This window comes from Dama dama, chromosome 12 (assembly GCF_033118175.1).
Source record: "Dama dama isolate Ldn47 chromosome 12, ASM3311817v1, whole genome shotgun sequence".
Taxonomy (NCBI): Eukaryota; Metazoa; Chordata; class Mammalia; order Artiodactyla; family Cervidae; genus Dama; species Dama dama.
The window spans coordinates 54,646,517-54,667,854 of record NC_083692.1 but is presented as its reverse complement, the minus strand read 5'-3'; the positions used below and the strand labels follow the sequence as shown (position 1 = coordinate 54,667,854).

The 21,338-nt window shown below is 40.5% G+C and overlaps 1 protein-coding gene across 1 annotated transcript in view; it reads right to left on the bottom strand.

Moving 5' to 3' along the window:
• The window catches only part of TLN2 (talin 2), a 442,622-nt gene that overhangs the window by 182,862 nt on the left and 238,422 nt on the right, over positions 1-21,338 (bottom strand). The window contains exons 4-9 of the mRNA XM_061157289.1: positions 18,154-18,325; positions 16,326-16,423; positions 14,789-14,918; positions 13,762-13,914; positions 11,848-11,990; positions 10,108-10,235 (exon numbers count right to left, since the gene is read on the bottom strand). Coding sequence (XP_061013272.1) covers positions 10,108-10,235; positions 11,848-11,990; positions 13,762-13,914; positions 14,789-14,918; positions 16,326-16,423; positions 18,154-18,289 — 788 coding nt within the window. The 5' untranslated portion in view covers positions 18,290-18,325. The remainder of the gene's footprint in view (positions 1-10,107; positions 10,236-11,847; positions 11,991-13,761; positions 13,915-14,788; positions 14,919-16,325; positions 16,424-18,153; positions 18,326-21,338) is intronic.

The window sequence follows — 21,338 nt, the reverse complement described above, 5'->3', positions numbered from 1 at the left end:
GCCTGCAAACCCTCTGCCAGCCTCGTATGTATCATCTTTGCTGAGTGCAATAGTAACACTGATTACTAAGACAGCAGACTAGTCAGAGTTCCTCTCACACTGTCAGATCCATGGGAGGCTGAAATCTGCAGCCAACAGACTCTCTTCTCATGAGCTCTACTTTTGCTCTGGCTGAGTCAGTTGTCTTTCTTCTCCCGTTTGTATTGATCTGCCTTTATTCTTCAATCTCACTGCTGGCTGTGTATCACATAATTATGCAATAAACCAAAGTAGCCCCTAAACTGGTGCTAAAATAGTCCCTAGAACAGTACAAAAGAGAGCTCACTGAATGCTTCCTAACAGTAAATATTTACAAAAAGTTATTAGATATAAACAAGACATGTGAACTACTAAACAAAAAAAAAAATTAAAATTTAAAAACAGTCTGTCCTTATAACTCTCTTATAGATGGCGTGGTATATCCAACAAAGATAATGGAGAACCCTATCCAGGTGACCCACACCAGGAAAAAAAGTTGGTCCTGTATCAAAAGACTGGGAAATAAATGCCTACGTTAAAAGTTAAAATACAGGGTTTCAGAGAGGTAGAAGCTTAGATTCTGTACTTTAAATGACTTTGGGGGATGATCTAAGAAACAGTAAACCATGTTCATAGGGGGTTTTCCACTACCAACAGCTGCCATTTATTGAAAAGCAAATACTGTTTCAGGGGTTTTACATGCATAAATAGATTAATTAAACTCTAACAAAAGTTCTTAGAAGAAAATATTTCAACATTACAGTTTTTTTATACATGGAACAGCAGGCTCAGTGATTCTAAGGAAGTTGCCCACAATCATAGACAACAACTTAAGCCTCATCTCTGGGCTCCAGAGACCATGCTCTTAGCCACTTAGCACTCTGGTCTCCCCACGTTACCCTTTGGTCAAAAGACATACCATATGATAGGTATTTGAGAACCTTGGGACAAAGAAACAGAAACACCCAATCAGATAATGGCAACAATGACCATAGTGATGGCAGTCAATTTTTTAGAAATGCCAGAGGCAATGAATAAGGGAAGGGGAACGTAATAAACACATCTGGGGGAGAGGGGTCTGGATTCAAATCCAAGACACTCACTTAAAACTTCATTTTCTTATGTAAGAAATGTAAGAAAATGTAAGAAAATTCTTACATTTCAAATGTAAGCTGCTTCTATAAGTAATTCCAAAAGAGGCATTCTAAAGATGTTCTCTGGTCTCAAAAAAGGGCACAAGTACATGGGAGGCAGCCACGGTTTGGGAAATGTTAACCGCTTCTCACCTGTCCCAGAACTCTCATCTAGAAATTGCACCACCACAGGCAACTCCCATCTCTCTTAGCTGGTCTTACACCTGGGAAGCATTTAAGATTCCCACCTAGGAATGGTGCTGCTCCTATGAAAACAATGGCTGCCCTCTCATTCCTGGGGAAGGAGGGCAACAATATGAACATAAAGCAGTGAAGAGGGCTTCCCGGGTGGCTCATTGGATAAGAATCCGCCTGCCAATGCAGGGGACACAGGTTCAATCCCTAGTCTAGGAAGATCCCACATGCCTCAGAGCAAACTAAGCCCACAAGCCAAAACTACCCATGAGCCCTGGAGCCCATGCTCCGCAACAAGAGAAGCTACTCCAACAAGAAGACCGCACCCTGCAACGAAGAGTAGCCCCTGCTCTTTACAACCAGAGAAAGCCCATGTGCAGCAGTGAAGACAAAGTGCAGCCAGAGTTTAAAAAAAAAAAAAGGCAGTGACAAGTCTACCAGCACACAGTGGAGCTCTGAAGAGGAGAGGAGACATGGTTCAGAGGTGAGCAGAGACAGTGTCACTCAAGCAGACTTAGAACACCCAGGTTCCCTGAATCCAACCTTTATGCTGAATCACCAAATGACTAATATTTCAAATTTGGTATCACATAAAGTTTCAAAGTGTGGTCTGAGGACCAGCAGCATCAGTACCACCTGAAAACATGTAACACATGCCAGTTTTTAGGCTTTGCTCCAAACCCACTGAGTAAGAGGCTCTGAGGTTAAGACTCAACAGTGTGTTTTAACAAGCCCTCGGGATGAGCCTGCCATACGCTAAAGGCAGAGGATCCACTGGTCTAGTGGGCTGAAAGCTTAAATGATGGAGTTGGATACACTGAATTTAAATCTTGGGTGTAAATCCAGACTCAAAGATGAAAATGCGACTTGTACAAATATTGGTCAAGTCCTGGTTAATTTGAAGTGATAAAGTAGGTGGAAGAAAACACTGGTTGATTTGGAAAATAGTTACAGTGGCAAAAAAGTAGAGAGTGAAAATCACACGGAGAAGGTACAGGCAAGGCTCTGAGGACCTGTCTCAGTCACACGGCAGTTCCGTGCTCCTGAACCAAACCCAGTGCCCTTCAGTGTAAACATGGGAAATCCCACAGAGGCTCAAAGATAGTCTAGGGTTAGATACATGCAGAGGTTCCTGGTTTGAAAGTTATGGAGTCTGAAAGTCGTTAGGGAGGGAGACAGCAGCCTTAGGAGGCTGAAGCTAGGAGGAAACAGTGAAAGGCCGCATTGAGTGTTCATCACCACCCTAGATTGATGGCAGCTCCTGGCTGTCAGGAGCATGGAACCAAAAACCCTCTTGCACTGTTGGTGGGAATGGAAAATGATTACAGCCACTATGTAAGATAGTATGGAGATTCCTATAAAAAACTAGAAATAAAACTACCATATAACTGAACAATAGCACTACTGGGCATATACCCCGAGAAAACCATAATTGAAAAAGACACATGTATCTCAGTGTTCACTGCAGCATGATTTACAATAGCCAGGATATGGAAGCAACCTAAATTTCCATCGAAAGATGAATGGATAAAGAAGCTGTGGTGCATTTTCACAATGGAACATTACTCAGCCACAAAAAGGACCACACTTCAGTCTGTGCTAATGAGGTGGATGAACCTAGAACCTGTTAAACAGAGTGGAGTAAGTCAGAAAGAGAAAAACAAATACTGTATACTAATGCATATATATGGAATCTAGAAAGATGGTACTGATGAACCTATTGGCAGGGCAGCAGTGGAGACACAGACATAGAGAACAGGCTTATGGACACGGGGTGGGGAAGGAGAGGGAGGGACAAACGGACAGAGTAGCATGGAAGCATATACACTACCACATGTAAAACAGATAGCCAGTGGGAATTTGCTGAATGACTCAGGGCACTCAAACTGGGGCTCTGTGACAACCTAGAGGGGTGGGATGGGAGGGAGGTTCAAGGGGGAGGGGCATATCCATATCTATGGTTGGTTTATGCTGATGAATGGCAGGAACCAACACAATATTGGAAAGCACGTATCCTTCAATTAAAAATAAAAAATAAATAAACTGGCATTATCACCAAAAAACTAAAAAAGCCAACTAGAGAAACCAGTGCATGGGCAGTGGAGAGGAAGAGGAGACAGACAGAGCTGTGGAGAAACGAAGCTGAAACTCTTGCTTTACTGTGGGTTTGAAAACAGAATCCACAGCCAAATTATTTTGACAAAAGCACACACAGAAGACCAAATACAAAGGAGGAATATGTGTTTGAACAAATGCCAAGAGGAAAAACTGACTTAAGACTTCGTACTGTGTCAAAAGCTTTGTTTGTTGACAGTAGAATTATCTTGAGTTTGTGGGGGAAAATTTCGAGGTCCACTCTAAAGCCTTCCTCAGAGACTCATACCCCGGTTGCAGTGTTTTCTCAGTGAAACACTCCTAAGGAACATGCTAACAGGACAAGGGTGAAACCAAGAATGAGGGAGGTTCCCCCTGCCTGCCTGCACCCAACCACTGGACCATTTCTCCCTGAGACATCCAGAGTCATGGAACCTTTGTGCCTGACATCCAAGGTCTCCTAATTTTTTCTTTACTACATGGTATATATCCAACCTGAGTAATTACAAGCTTCTATCACCTCACACACAGACTACAGCAACTATCCTTTTTAAAGACATTAACTGTGAAAACATGAAATATAAAGTATACACCTCAACTTATATACCAATCATCAAGGATAAATACATGTTACCATAATGTCATATTTGCTTTATGATTGCTACTTCTCTGTTTTTAAAGAACAAATGACAGATTTAGCTGAAGTCCCACAACATCCTTCTTTCTCACCCCATAGGTAGTCATTTTCCTGAGGGTAATTTCCATGCATGGTTTATGATGTTCCTACCTCTCCTTGTGTCTATAAACAATACATTGTTTCTCTTTGTATTTTTAAATTCAACAGATTCATCTTCTAAGATATCATTTCCTCTGTGCTCTAGTGTCTTCATACATTAAAATTTGTGTCCATCTGAGAGACATGAAAAAGCCATATCCTTATTGATTTTGCATTCTAGATTGCTTATGAGGCTGAATATCTTTCCCTATCTTTACAAGCAAGTTGAATTTCCTCTTCTCTCAAGTGTCTGTGCATTATCTTGATCTTTTTCCCTAGTGAGGGTGCTCAGTCACTCTGTCTTATTTCACTCTTGTGACTCCCTGGACTGTAGCCAATCAGGTTCCTCTGTCCATAGGGTTTCCCAGGCCAGAATATCAGACTGGGTTGCCATTTCCTTCTCTAAGGGATTTTCCTGACCCAGAGATCGAACACACCTCTCTGGCCCTGGCAGGATTCTTCACCACTGAGTCATCTGGGAAGCCCCATATGGAAATATCTTTTGCTACTATTTTAACTTTCATTAAGGCAAGTTCCTTAACCTTCAGAACTCCTACATCACTCTATGTTAATAATAGAGTATTTAAATTACTATAGCTTCCTAAGAAATTGGGATTAGTTATGAATATTCCACATATTTTCACACATACAAACATACCTATATATTTATTTTTCAGTCCTGCAGATGAATACCATGGTTGTCTGGATCTAGGTGATGATAAGCTGCTTTAATAGACTGATCTTTCTTTCAGGGGCTGCTTTCTCTTAACAGTTCTGATAAATTTCTTCATAGATTGAGTGAATTATCTATGTAGATAAACCTATCACTTGCAACTGACAGTTTCATTTTTCTAATCCTGAAGTTGTTTCTTTTTCTTTTCCTTATTTCATAACTTTTTTGTTACTTATTATCTCCCTCTCCACTAGAATATAAGTTCCATCAGGGCAGGAATGTTTAACTGTTTTACACTTCTGTATCCTCAATGTCTAGGGCTTACCAGGTAGAAGACATGAATAAATTATTTATTGAACAATGAATTTTGCATTCCTGGAGAAACCAGTTATAACTTGCAGTTATAGGTAAACACAAGTCATGCTGTACTTTACTAATTTTTTATGAATCTTAGGTAGGACCCATATTGAGTTTAAAATTTTATTGGTTGGTATGCAATTCAATTTTGCTATCTTGATTCTGCTAGCTTCAAGGTAAGGTGAGGAAATTTTTTTTTCTTCTTTCTGTTCTCTGAAACAAACTGAACCTACTTTTTGTTTTGTTGTTTTTTGATTCACTTATTTTATATTATGAAGACTATTTCTTTCAAGATCACAGATCCATCCAGATTTTCGAATTATCCATTTTTGTCTATATCTTCAACTTTTGGCTTCAAATTTTCATTTCATTTTCTTATAATTTTAAAAATCCTTATCTGAAGTTCTGCCCCTATAATTCATTACTAATGTTTATTTTTGCCTCTCTCTTCTTTTGTTTTACTTGACCAAATCTACCAGAGACTTGCACATTTTATTAATTTTTTCAAAGAGGCAGCTTCAGGTTCTGTTGATTCTCTCTGAAGTTTCTATTTCATCATTTTCTCTTGATTAAAACATTTTCTTTACATTATTTTGATCTTGTTCTACTTATCACTTCCTGAGGAAGGTACGTTAAATTATTCCACTAAATTTGTGTCTCTGAAATCCCCTGTTTCTCTTGCACCCATTTTCCCAACAATAGAGCAGATGGGGGACACTAAATAATCCTTAAATCCCTGAGAACGCTGAGAATCATTTAGTCTCTGATTTTCATTTTTCTCAATAAGCACCTTCATTAAGGTGCTAGTACAGAAATCATTAAAGGGTTTTAATAAAGGTTAAAAAAAAAAAAAACCTCATTAAAAGGTCCATAGTAACTACTGTATGATCCAGCAATCTCACTCATTGGTCTATATCCAAAGAAATTGAAATCAGGGTCTGCAACCCATGTTCACTGCAGTATTATTCGGAATAGCCAAGATAGGGAGACAACTTAAATGTCCCTTGATAGATGAATGGGTAAAGAACATGTGTGGTAGATATTTACAATGAAATATTTCCCACCATAAGAGAAAAGGAAACCCTGCCATTTGTGACAACACAGGTGAACCCAGAGAGCAATATGCTAAGTGATATAAGCCAGACAGAGAATGACCAAAACTATATGGTATCACTTACATACAGGGTTCCTTCTTAAGCCATTCTCACAGAAACAGAAAACAGAAATGGTGGTTGCAAGGGCTGGGGGAGAGAGGTAAACAGGGTAATACAGGTCAAAGTATATGAAATTTACAGTAAGAGTCTAGCACACAGCATTACAACTATAGTTAATAACATGGTATAGTGTACTTAAAAGTCGCTGAGTCGATAAGCATTCTCAACACACACACACAGACACACACAATGTGAGGTGATGGATGTGTTAGTTATTTCGATCTTGGTAATCGTTCTATACGTATATGGACATCATATCATCAAGTTGCATACTTTAAAATATACATAGTTGTCAATTATTCCCAATTATTCCTCAATAAAGTTTTTTTTTTTAAAAAAAAGGTCCATAGTATGCTGACTTTGGGCACAAGTGCTACACAAATTTTCAAAAAATTAAAAGAAAATTAATTTTATAGTTAAAATTTTTTAAAAAAGGAATTAAAGTCATTAAACATACTTCCATGTACCTTACCCAAAAGTTATGTGACTAAAATCTCTGCCTGGCTCTATCTTCAACCAGGCTCTGTGACAAGGCCAATCTTCTTCTTTTTTTTTTTTTCAATTGTGAATTGTTCAAAGCCAGCAGTACATATGAAAGCAAGATGGTGAAAAACAATGACTAGCAGACATGGTTTAGTCACAGTCACCAGGGACAGCCCAGGGAACCTAACCCTGAAAGGTCTCAGACTATCCAACATACAGTCAGGGAACTGTGACCTCGCTGTTTTATTTAAAAGGAGATGAACATTCCCAGGCAAGTTTTTACCTGTAATGTATGTGCAATAATATACACAATTAAACATCTACATTAAACAAAAATGCCTCATTACCTAGACCAAATTTGGCCTAATTAAAGAGTAAATCAAATTCATAAGAAAAATAATTTCTATGAGGCACAATAAGCTTGTTTTAATCTGGAACCTGAGTAAGGATACACATACCACTAGAGGCCTGAGCTCTATACCATAATCTCAAAAACAAGAAAGTTGAACACAATTGCTTAACCTTGGTGACCTCCCATTATTAAGAGAAGGTACATCTTCAATAGAGTGTAGGTGTGCGGCATTCGATAGCCCCAAAGTCCCAGGAGACAGTGTATGAGCAATACCAGTGCTCTGATACTGCATGTAATCCACACACAAGCAGTTGGTGGTGTGATGATACTCACTGGGATGTAACAGGCACAACTAGTAACAGAGCAAAGAGACCAAAGAATCCTGTGATCACATTTTAAAGTACTTTCATAATCTTGCTGCATACTGGGAGGCCAGGGAAGGGGGCAACTTTGCCCTCCAAGTAGATATCTGTTTGTAAAAAATGTAAATCCCAATGTGAGGAGTCAGAAGCTACCTGCAGAAAAAGTCTATGTAACCGTGAACAAGCCACTTCTCTCTGCCGCTGCTTCTGCATCCATAGCATAAAACATACTGCTTGTTCAATTGACAAGGAGGCCCTGAGAATTATCTGTCTAAAAGCTCCAGAGAAAAGGCGTAAATAAAATGACCAGGGTAGCATCATTCCAGGCAGCCAGTGAAAGGCTAAATTTGGATCACCTTCTGATCAGGGCCACACAGGCTCACAGGTATGAAAGCTTAAAAACTAAACACGTAAAACTTTTTGGTTCATAAATCTCTTTATTTTCTCCCATGCTTTGTCAGTCACTCAAACAAACAAAATACATTTCCTCCCTCCAGGGCTTAATTAGTTCTTTGTGTTCTCAGTTTCCATGGCCATAATCCATAGGTTTATGATACCAAATGTATCTGAGGGACCAACTGTGACGGCAGAATACGGAAAGGTGAGAGTAACTAAAAGCTCACGTGCACATGGTTTTCTGGAAGGCATCTGGGGTATAAGAACAGAGAAAGGCAAATTTCCAAGGCTCCTGCAGGAAGGAAGTCCGACCAACTGGATACAAGTGGCCCTGAGGAACTTGGCCAAATGATTCATTTGGAGGATGCAGAATAAAGTCAATGACAGGACCTGCTTAGAGCTAGTCTCAGACTCAAGGTCACTATACGGAATACTGTAAGACAAAGCATCACTTTGGAAGGGCTCCCTGGGATTCATCAACCCAAGAAGAGAGTTTTCTTTTTTTTTTTTTTTTTAAATAACAACTCAGTTTAGACCCAACAGCACATGGCCCAGGCATTCTCTGCCACCAGGAGAGAAGTCTGATTTCCTTTTTACCTCAGGGCACTTGCTGGCCCCAATTACTTTCCACCAAAGCAAAAGTGAGGTCAGGGGCCAAATAAGCAGTTGTTATTGTCTCCTTTCAATATATTCAGATACAACATGATGAATGACCTACTTAATGCACATCACATTGGTGTATCCTATAGAAAAGATGACGCCTACCCACCCCAGTCAGTATTCCTGTCAGATCCCCATTTGCAAAGCCTCTACAAGCTGCACTCTAGGTGAGAGCACGATTTTGACCAGGTTAAGACTTCCTGTAGAGATATTTTTGGCTCAGCCAAATACTGCATCGGATCTAAGAGGAAGTGGAAGAGAGAAAGAAAAAGTGGGGGAAACCAGATAAAGGAAAGAAATATTACCAGAGAAAGAAAGAGACAAAATCCCTGGAGAAGCCCAGGCCAAAGCAGAGGGAAGATGACCTCTGACAAACAGCTGCCTACACACGGTGAGGCTTGTCTGCTGGACATCTCTAGGAAACCCAGTCCTAAAGCCCATGTTGAGTGGGGCCGTGATGAATCTGGAGGGTTAGCTTCCTCCTGAACCCATAAATATTGAGCCAGGAAAATCACCCCCATCATTTCATAAAAGCAAACCAAAGACCTGATGGGTGGGAAGAGTAGAGCCAGTATTTAAAAATGTATACGTCACACTTATTCAGAGCAGTGACAATTTCACTAAATTATACTAAATGATGTGAAACTCTCTCTTTTATACTCTGTTTTTCTAATACTGGAGTCTCTAAAAGAAATGCAACATGACAAAATGCTGCCCCATATGAAGAAATAATGTTCTAAAGAGCAGAGATTTCAGAAGATGGGAAAAGCGAGTAACTCAATTCCAGAGATATCCTGGATCAGGGGTCCCCAAACTCTGGTACTGGTCCATGGCCTGTTAGGAAGTGGGCTGCATAGCAGGAGGTGGGCGCTGAGTGGGCAAAGCTTCATCTGTATTTATAGCTGCTCCCTATGGCTGCCATTACCTTCTGAGCTCTGTCTCCTGTCAGATCAGCAATGGCTGATTCTTATATTAAATTCTCATATATCACAATATAATAGAAATAAAATACATGCAAATATAAAGTGTTTGAATCATCCTGAAGCCATCCCCCACCACTCTGTTCCTGGGAAAATTATCTTCCATGAAACGGGCCCCAGGTGCCAAAAGGCTGGGGACCACTGCCTTAGACAACAGCTTGCAGGGGTACCGCAGACCCTGTGGTCCAGAGGAAAACATACCCTGCCCAAAACTGGAACAAGCCATCTTCATACTCATCCCAGCACTGAATTTCTTGCCTTGCTTTCTCCAAGGCCCACAAATATCATCGTATATTGAATCAAGTAAAAGCTAACAGTCTCACAACTGACCAAAACTAAGGTGTGTATGTGGCATAACAAGCTCAAAAATAAATAGTGAAAATAAGAGAAAAAAGAAAACCAAATGGTCATTTACTCTAAGAATCCAGGCTTGTGTTTATGCTCCACATGAGGTCCGAATTGAATCTGGGCTTGAAATCCACCAAACTCACATGCTTTCTCGAAGGAGACAGGGTGGGAGCCGTTCAGGATATCATCCCGAGCCTGCAACACAAGAGGAAGCAAAAAGCATCAGGAGCTTGGGGGGACCAACACAATTTCTCCAGTGCCATGTTCCTGGCACCCAAGCCTACCCTCTCTGTGGAATGACGGGAAGGGTGCCAGCCAAGCCAGAGTGAGGCATTCATTCAGGACGCTGTGAGCGACTGCAGCTCTGCAGAATTAACGCAGAGGAAAAACAAGTCCGTGCCCAAATGGCCTATGGATGGAAGGCATCAGCAATGTCCAGTATATTAAAACTAAAGCTTGAGTGTAATCTAGGGAGGTAGAAGTGATTGTGAAAAATAAAGGGGCAAAGGGAAATCCTTGTATAATGACCAGATTCACAGGGGACAGAAACGCAATATATTTTTATGACCCTAAGTGATAAATTAACAGAAAAATTACCTAGAAGTAAAATCAACCCAATCTTCACCCCAAGATAAACAGAACAGACAAGAACTTAATACTGCAGACGTCTGGGTGAAATGATAAGCAAATACACAGTCCTGGAATCAGGAAGGCACTGCACTTGAAGTCTTTCTCCTGTTTTCTGACCCCTCACTTGTGTTGCTATTTATTCCTTTTCTTTCTACCTTTCCTTTCTCTAGTGAAATGACCCCCAGAGCACTCTCAGATGTACACTCTGACCTATGGCCCTGAGCCTTAAACCAACAAGCATGTTGTTACTGTCTGGATCTCTCTCTCCCTTCTGGCCTACAAGCCTCATTTCTCCAAGCCCTTCCTCCATCCACTAACTTGGGGGCCAGCAAAATTTTCCTGTAAAATGTGAGAGTGAACAAATTACATCTTCTGGGCCATGGGTCTCTGTCTCTACTGAAATCTGCCATCAGAATATGAGTGCTGCCACTGAAAATACATAGACAATAATGTGATAAAGAAGGGGATTTACCAATGTGCAGTACGTAAACGAATGAGATATGGTTCCAATAAAACTTTAATATTTATAAATACAGGTGACACCGTGGCTGCATTTTGCTGACCCTCCCCCTCCCACATTATTTCTATGATTCAATACGTTGATAAGTAAAAGGAGAGGAAAGGGAAGGAATACAGGGAAGAATGAAAGAAGTAAGAGAAGAAGGAAGATGTTTTCCTTGAGCCAAAACAAGTCTTCAGGACTGTCTAGTGAAAACCCACACCTTAACGTACTGGGTAACTGCAACTCAGATAAATTGAATGACTCATCTGAGTTTAAACAATTGGTTAATGGTAAAAATACAAAATGTTATTGAGAGAATATCTTTCAGTTAATGAGAAATACTGATTTTCTGACCAGTATCCATCCTTGTTTTCTAGATGTGAGCTAAGAAAGCGATAGTACATATGAATGGTGAGCCAGGTATGTCCTGCAAAGCCAGGAGACAGAGAGAGACAGCAGTGGCTACCAGGACCCCCGCTGGGAGGCCAACCAAGGCCCCTCTCAGGATGGCTGGCAGCTCACAGTGGACATCAACCTGCACCACCACTCCACATGATTGAAAAGAGGATGCCCCAGACACGGCGAGAACCAGAGCCCAGTTCCTGTCCCCCACCAGCCCCAGCCGGAGCTCTGGAAGGCTCCCCAACCTCAGGGTCTGAGCATTCAATACTGTACCTGAACATAGAGCAAGTTCAGCTGCACGGGGTCTCTCGAGTCCACATTCTGATCAGAGTAAAAGAACTTCCGTCTAAGCAGCAGTGTTTCATTTTCATCTACTCCTTGTTCTCTGAATGTTCGGCTGTGATCCAGCCAATTTACTGCAATGCAAGATAACATATGAAAGAACTGTGTCTACTTTTCCTCTTAGTTCAAGAGGATTAAGCAAAACAGCAGCATGAGGCAGATGTGGATTTTTAAAATGCTCATATTCAGTTATAGTTGCTTCTTAGATTAAATCTGAACTCTTTAACTTGGCAAAGTAATTGGATGCATACTACATGACATATGAAAAAGCAAATGACAGAGAAGTTCACAGCTATTCCTAAATTAGTAAAACCCCACAATGAATTTATAATATGCCCATTCCTTGGGTGGAAGAAGAAACAAGGAAAACAGTGCTTTAAGCCAAGACAATCAAGTCTGCATTTTCTTTTAAGTCAAGACTGGTCTTTACTCTGATCAGGTGAAATAATTTATAAACTCTGAGCATGAGTTACTAGCCTTGACCTTAAGCAGAAAAGAGGAGGAAAGTGGAAGTAATTGGGACCAGAAGAGGACAGGACACTGAGGGGTAGGGGAGAGTAGAACCCTGCACATGGCCCACCAGTAATCTCACTCATTTAGAAAATACTGGCCTGATACCTAGATGCATGGGGATGGATCATTCCTCTATTCTTCCCACAGCTCTCATTCCTACATGCCTCCCCAGGCTTAACACACACACACACATACTGAGAGCAAGTATTTATTAACAAGTGTTGACTTCAGCACAGGGAATGTATCGAATGGACCTCCTCTCCTACACTAGCCAGGAGAGCATCATGCACAGTATAATCCTCAGGATTTCTCTACCAAGGTCTTACTTGGAAAGAAGCATGCAACTGAAAATTGAATGAGGCAAAAAGAAAAAAAAGAGAGAGAGATTGGAGAAAGGGTCAGAGGAAATGAAAGCCCCACTGAAGACCAACGAACATAAGGACAAAGATGACATCTTCCCAACGCAACAGCAAGAGAAAGAACAATGAAAGAAAGTAAGAAGTTGGGAAGGTCTGAGTGAAATGTGCATCAAGTAAGATCCTTCTGGGAAGGTGGGGGCTGGGGGTTGTCAGCCAGTGCACAAAAAACAGGCTTTGGGGACACAGAGTGTACACATACTTGTTTTTCTGCATATTAACTCTGTAGTGGTAGAAAAGGATTTTCCTGTGGTGGAACTATATTGCTATTTTGTAACCCCTAAGGAAATAATGGATCCAGGCAATAGTCATCCAAGGCTGTTAATGTCACAAAAAGGAGACAATCAAATTCAGCTTCCCAATGGATGTACCACATAGGAGTCACTATTCTTGAACACAGATACACGTATCTGATCAAGCCTCCAGAACTCAGGAATTAAAAGGGACATATGAACATGTTAGATGACACTGCAGGCATCTAACAAAATCCAGAATATAGGAAATTTTATACAAGTAACAATCCAGGTTTTTCCCCTCAATAATTACAAGGCAAAAAATAAAAGAGAGAGATGGAGAGAAAGCCTTGGGACTAAAAGAGTTAAGCAGCCTATCATCCAAGCTTTATTTGGGCCCTAGTTCAAACTGTTAACAAAAAAGTTTTTTTTAGAAGGCAATGGAGACAATGTGAACATGATGCATATATTTGACATTAAGAGATTACCTTTTAGATGTGAAATGCTATTATCAATTTTTCCCCCTTAAGGGTCTTTTTCTTTTAGTGACATAGACCCAAATGTTCATAGATGAAATAAAACAAAGGAACAAAGACCCCTGTTCTGGATCATACAAATTATGGGAGAGGAGAGAGGCCGGGCAGCCCATGTGCCCACATCACACTTCCTCCCTGGACACTCACAGTCGTCATCCGTGTGAAGCTTGGCCTTCAGCTTCTCCATCTTCCTCTCATCTCGTAACAGCGTCCTGTCTTTTTTTAGCGTACCCGTCCCTTCTTCTTTCTTTTCTTCAATTGTTTCTTGGATTAAAGAGTATTCTTCATAGTTTGTAATGCCTAAAATTATCAATGAGTTTATCAATTTGATTAGTGACTACATTGCCATCAGTCCCTTTCGTCCTGGGGCCTGTAATACTCCAAGGAGTCCCTGGGAACGAAGGACAGAAAGAAGCCTTGCCAAGGTAGAAGGTCAGGGCCACTCCAGGGAGCATACATCAAGTAACTGGCCACAAAGGAGGGTCCTCTACTAGTTAAGTCACATTCAAATGTCATGTTAAAGTCTCCTGAGTAATTTTTGTGTAATAAGAGATAAAACAGAGGAAGGTAAGACAATGTCAAACAAGCAGTGTCTGAAAGACCTGGGCTTCATTTTCATGATGAGAAAAATAAGACAGGAAGGGCCACTTTCTTCAAATATTCAAGAGGGTTCATATATTGCAACATCTGTAAGACGTTACCAAAAAACCAAACAAACATTTTGGCCAACCCAACAGAAAGGAGACAGACTTGTTCTCTGAGGAGACGAATAGAAGCAAGGTGGGGGGCAATGTCTAATATGATTGTATAGGCTGTCCCCATGAGTCTCCAGGAGGTAATGGAGGTCAGTGATGCTTAGACAGAATCTTCCAGTCATGGGTGGGAGTCTGAATCATATGATTTCAAAAAACATTATTTTCAATTTGAGAATTCATTTTATTTTGAAAGAGAAATAAAAGCTCTCACTTGTGACTCAGAGAGATGCTTAAGTGTTTGCAATACCAGTTAGCCGGTTTGCGTACCAGGAAAATTAACACACTCTCTTGGGATTGCGCCAAAGTCAATGTGTTATGATATGTTCAAAATTGCTGAGACACCCAAAGTGGGTGAAAAAAGGAGAGGCATGTTATTAAAAACAAAGCAAAATCCAGAAGCTTGGCATGTGAACGCTCACCTATCCTGCTGCAGATAGTAACCAGGAGTTCCCCGACCGTCTTGGAGTCATCCACCATCACTGTTTTCACGGATCCATCGAGCATCCGGATTTTCTGAGGTCTCTGTTTCTTTTTATATTCCAAAATATCCTAGAGCAAAATCATACAAACATTTCATGTTGCATGGGAAATTAGGTATTAAACTTGGACACTCCTCTTTAATAAAAGAATTTTCTCTAGCTCCCTCTGATTCTTTTCTTCTAATTTTTCACAAGATTTTTGCCACTAACACAGAATCTCCAGTGCTAAACTGCTTACATAAAGATTTTTAAAAATCTGATAGTAAAATTGCACCCCCAGAAGTACTACTTATAGCTCAGTTACTGAAAACTAACCTCTATAAAGTCAAAGTAGCATATGTCCTTCTGAAAGGGTGAGAATGATCTGCTGTAATGAAAATTAGCAAAGGAAAATGCCTACTTATTTTTTGAAAAGATTGTGCTTCTCCAATGGTCTCTTACACAGTAATAAGTGATTATATATGTGTGTGTGTGTGTGTGTGTGTATACATATGTCATAAAGGACATAAATAATGCCCCCATAATTCTTCATGTAATGGTATATCACCGGTAAAAGTGGTTTTCACAATAATGGCAAGATCAAAAAGGTAATAAGTTTAAGAGTTATGTCTAAATAAGAGATTTCTCTTTTACTACACTTCTTAAAAATAGAACTATGGAAGGAAAATTAACTGGCACCTCATACTTCACTCTCATTTATGGAATACTGACTAATCTGATACGTCTATTCTGTATATCAAAATCCAGTATATCTCAGAAGTTAAGTTGAACAGAATATGACACATGCTTTTTAAAATTGAAGCATAGTTGATTTACACATTATGTGTGTCTCAGGTATACAGCAAAGTGATTCAGTTACAAACAAACATTTTTTCAGAGCATCTTCCATTATGCATTATTACATGATACTGAATATGGTTTCCTGTTACTCATTACTTTTTACTCATTATTCCTTCCTACTTCCACAACACAACCATTTTTGTTGTTAATATTACTGATAATGATTAAATACATCTAATATGAACTTTTTATAAAAGCAAACCACTGGTTATGATTTAACCTCTGACAACCTTTAGGATCGATAGATAGATTGATAGTTTGATAGAGCGAACAACTACGCTGTTCCCTCTGGATCCTTCCTTTCTATCACCAGTCACCAGGGCACTTCCTACATACTTAGAGGAAGATGCTCTATTTCATAACTACCGAGGTCCAACAATGGCATGTAGAAATAGCTTAAAATCATAGTCTCATGCTGCTTTAATTACTCTGTGAAGTTTCAAGAATTTGGATTGTTGATATTTCCTATCTAAGCTGGACAGACTTTACAAAGTACATTACGTCAAAACTATTAAACGATGCTCTGAAATCAAAATAGATTTTTGAATCTCTTCTTTTCTTTGAAGCATAACCATATTGGCTTCTACGGAAGGCCTAGACAAAGTGTTGAAAAATCAAAGAAAGATCAATAGCATACCCCATTTCGCAACATGTAGTAATCCAGTGTTCTGCCCGCTTCCAGCCAAATTCCTTTCCGAGGGTCTTCATCCGAGAGAAATAGCCCATAGTCAGAAGCTGGAGGAAAAACAGAAGGAAAAATAAAAGGTAAAGTGATGATGAACCCATCACTGACTTCCAGGCCCTTGAATCTGCTGACTTGGCAGGATGGGAGGTGGGGGGGGTGGGGGAGGCGGTCTCCTTCACCAGAGAAATACTTCATTTTCAAAACATGAGCAGCCACTGGGACTAAAACAGATTCAGAAGAATAAGAGCTGAGCTGCAAAACCAACACCCACAGATGAGGTTCAGGTTTCTTAAAACCAGCGGGCAGTAGGTGTGTCTAAAGTTTAGGGAACTACCAGAAACAAAGCAGTCTAAATTTCTTGTTAACTGAACTGGGCTTTTGTTTCCTACCACGTGCTTTAAAAGTCAGGCCAAGAACTCATGAGAGACTATGGAAATAATCACTCGAGTCCAAGGCCACTTAGGTAAAGAGGGGCTGATGGAGACTTTATACTTGGCATAATCCTTCCATCAACCCCACATGGCATTACAAAATAAAAAGGAGTTTTCCCCATGAGGTGAAGTCTCTGCTCCCCCTACCATCAAATTATGAGTAAAGTTGGAGAGTTAAACCCTGTGTCCTTCACAGAAATCCCTTAATCTAACCCAGGAGGTACAAGATGGTGGAGGCAGTATAAGATGGAAAGCGATTATCATTTTCCGTCTCAAGATTTGTCTCTTCCTAAATGTGATTCAAGGAAACCTCAGAGACCCAGATGAGGGCCAGAGCTCCTGTTGTTTCTTAGAAAAACAACTTCAAGATCTATAAAGGTTTGTATCTTCACCAGAGCTTTATAGCAATCCAACTCAAACAAAGTTTAAAAAAGTCTGAGAATAAACAGTAACGGAAAAGTAAAAACATCAGATATGATTGGATAACCAGAACTTGGGAACCTGGGCAAATTTTATTTTATTTTTTTGGGTAATCTAGAAATAACAGTGTTTTGAATAATACAGCCATTGCTTTTGGACCACAAGATTCATGGTTTTGTGAGTAACAGAACTTTTCAAGAAGACCCATGCCTAACAATAACTGTCTTTGAATGTTGGATTTTTATGAATCCAATTTTTAAGGAAAGTTTTAATCCATTTTCACACTAAAGGCTTATGAATTCAGGAGTAACCTCAATTTCTTATGCATCAGTCAAACACTAAATAAAGGAAGGAAATGTAGAGAGAAGACAAAGGGAAATGGAAAATAAACTTGTATGACTGACTTGTTTAAACTCAGATTAACTGTGGTCAGTGGTTTAACCAAACATTAAACAAAACATGTATCACGATTTTTTTTAAGGTTTGAGATACAGGTTAGAAGCCCCTGCAAAGTACTTGAAATATGATGCTTGCCCCGGGTCCTGATGGCAGTTTCAGTCTTCTTCAGGCTGCTGGCAGTAGAAACAGTGTGAAACAGGGCTCGGGATACACAAAAGCAATAACTGTCAGAGTGCAATAACGTCATCTGTGCTCTGTAGGCCTTTATACCAAAGAGTGATTTGTACACTGCGGAACACGTTGCTGAAGTATGAAAGGGACATGATGATGGTGCTGGTTTACTGGCAGAACTACAATGATGTCATTACAAGTTTTACATACAAGGCGAGTAAGGTCTAGGATAAGAATTTCATTTGAAACATATACACTAGTTGACCTGTGCACATAAGCAGAGCCTCTGTTTCCTTAGCTACCAAGGGTAAAACATACTAAACACACTTCAAGCAGCCAGAAAATAACCAATGACCTACCTTGGCCAGTTTGCGCCTCGGGTACCCTTTCTCGAATGACTCGACACGCATCGTACACAGCCGTTGATGGCTCAAACTGCATGGTCTTCACCACATTGCAGTGGCGGACACAAATCTTTAAGGACAGAGCCACCATTTTCCCAGGGGATTTGTGGACTCTCACTTAGAGTGCCTGGAAAACACAAAGGGACAAACTGTGACATTCATGATAACTGGCCAAAAAAAGGTTAGACTCTGAATCAGCTTTAAAAATTGAAAAAGAATAAAATGGCAATTACAGAGAAGGCTTTGGACAAAACTACAAATTAAAAAATAACTTGAAAAATTTGGAATAAGACAGCAACACACAGTCTTGGAGTTACCACAGCGGGGCAAGGAGATCCTCCTAGAAGGAGGAACTACAGGCGTTCTCCAAGGCTCCTTCTCAGGCTGCTCCCTACTTTGGGTTTTTCCAAGTGTTAGTCAGTTGTGTCCAACTCTTTGCAACCCCGTGGACTATATTGCCCACCAGGCTCCTCTGTTCATGGGATTCTCCAGGCAAGAATACTGGAGTGGGTTGCCATGTCCTCCTCCAGGGGATTTTCCCGACCCAGGGATCGAACCTGCATCTCCTGCATTATAGGCAGATTCTCTACCATCTGAGGGACTGGGGAAGCCGTTGGGTTTTCCCAAGGTGGGGAGGAATTTCCCAGGTGAATGCCCTCCAGGTGAGAGGCAGAGCACCCACTGCTGTCTCCTGTAGATACCTGTCAGTACCCTCAATCACAGGGCTCCCTCCCCAGCAGCTCCTGGGCAGAGAAGAAGCATCTGCCCTCTGGGGGTGCTTCTCACAGCCAAACTGCACCACGTCTGTACCAGAAGACTTGACTTGTAGGCCCAGACCCATCCCCAGGAGATGGCAACTGGCCACTCTGCTTCCATTTCCCCACAACAAGAGAGCTACGCTGTCTGCCCTGCATAATTCATAGAAGAACTGAATCCTGAGCAGACATCAATGCCAGGCAAATGCACAGCCATCACTAATGAGGCCAGAGTGAGATATTTTAAACACTCAGTGTATCAGGCAGCTTCACACTCTTCAGGGGTCTCAATGTAGAGAAAGAGATGATTTAGTTCTTCTTTCATTCAGACAAAAGCCTGGGATATTTTGCTTCTTACCCAGTTCAATGGCTTTAAAAATAGATAGGTGCTTAGGCTAGGTTTGAATTATTTCACAAAAGCCTTCTTTTGCCATTTTAAATCCAACCATAAATGCACTTTCCAAATTGATGGCTTCGAGGTTATTTCAATTACCTGTTCTATTCCTTGGCCAAACTTACCCCCCACACCCAGACCAGCCCAGTCTCTATCAAAGCAGGCCTTGGGTGCAAAAGGGAGGCACTTCTCTGCACCTGAGGAGCCAACACAGACTTACCCAGCTCACTATCATTCTGGCAACCAAAATAAGGGACTTCACAGTGAGTAGCTATTAGAATCCTAGAACAGCATGGATAACAAACCTTCAGGAGTGGCAAGCTCACACTCCTTTCTTGTCTTTCATTAGAGAATCTACAGGAAGTAAGCACCGCCGTTCCCTCTGCGAATGCAAGCCCTAAGAAGCAACAAGGTGGCCAAACGCAGAGAGGACAACAGGCTGACCAGGCCCAGGCCTGGGGTGGGAGCCTCAATCTGCTTCTCAGCAAGCCTCACTGACCACTAGCTTCCTAATATCAAGCAACTCTGGTCACTTGGCTATGGAAAACACTCTTAAACAGAAGCTCTGGTACGCATGGGCAGGGTGTACACACACTCTCATGCAGAAGCCATTTGATCTGTCCAACTATAAAGTCCTCCTGACCTCTGCTTACCTTCTGCATGAATTCTGTCCATGAAAACGTGAAAATATTTCTTACTTGAGAAATATCAAGATATACTTGGTAACAACAACAGTATTCACTGACAATCTGCTCTAAATGGAATTAATTGACTCTAGTCTGGTCATTGGCTAGATTGAGTTATTCAGAATATCTGGTGGCTTTCCATCTACAATACTGAGATCTTGCAAAGCCATATATGCAGGCATCCTTTGGAGATGTTGCAGATTTGGTTCCAGACCACCATGATAAAGTGGGATACTGAAATGGAGTGAATCACATGGAGTTTTCTGGTTTCCTTGTGCATATAAAGGTCATGTTTACACAATGATGTGGTCTATTAAGTGTACAATACCATTACATCTGGAAAGGAAATACATATACTCTATCAGAAAATATTTTATCGCTAAAAAACGCTAAGCATTCTCTGACCTGTTAGCAAGTTGTAATTGTTTTGCTGGTGGAAGGTCATGCTGATGAACGCTGACTGATGAGGGTAGTAGTGTTGAAGATTAGTTTGGCTGTGGCCACTGCTTAAAACGACAGTGAATTTTGCTGTATTGACTGACCCTTCCTTTCACAAAGGATTTTTCTATAGCACTTCTAATTCCCTTTGAGAACTTTTCCTCTGCATTTACAACCTGACTGCTTGACACAAAACGCCTAGCTTTCAGCCTGTTTTGGCCTTTGTCACTAATGAAATCATTCATAGCTTTGGACTAAAAGTGAGAGACATGAGACTCTTCCATTTATTTGACCACTTAGAGGCCACTGTAGGGTTATTTACTGGCCTAATTTCAATATTGCTGTGTCTTGGGGAATAGAAGAGGCCAGAGGAGAGGGAGAGAGATGAGAGAACGGCTGGTCAGTAGAGTAGTCAGAACACAATTTATCAATTAAGTTCCCTGTCTCATGTATGGGTGCAGTTCAAAGTTTCCCCAAACAATTATAATAGTCACATCACAAATATAATAATGAAAAAATTTGAAATACTATTAGGATTACCAAAATGGAAAACAGAGATATGAAGTGAGCAAATACTGTCGGAAAAATGGTGACACTGATAGACTTGTTTGACTCAGTGTTGCCACAAACCTTTGATTTGTAAAAAAAAAAAAAAAAAAAAAAGTGGTATCTGCAAAGCACAGTAAAACAAGGTGCTATAAAACACAGTATGCCTATAAAAGGCTCTACTCAACTCTTTTTATACATATATTTAATAAATCAACTCTCCAATTTGAGGAAATCAAAATGTATGGTATCACTTATACATGGAATTTAAAAAAATAATACAAATGAATGTATATGCAAAACAAAATCAGACTCATAGAT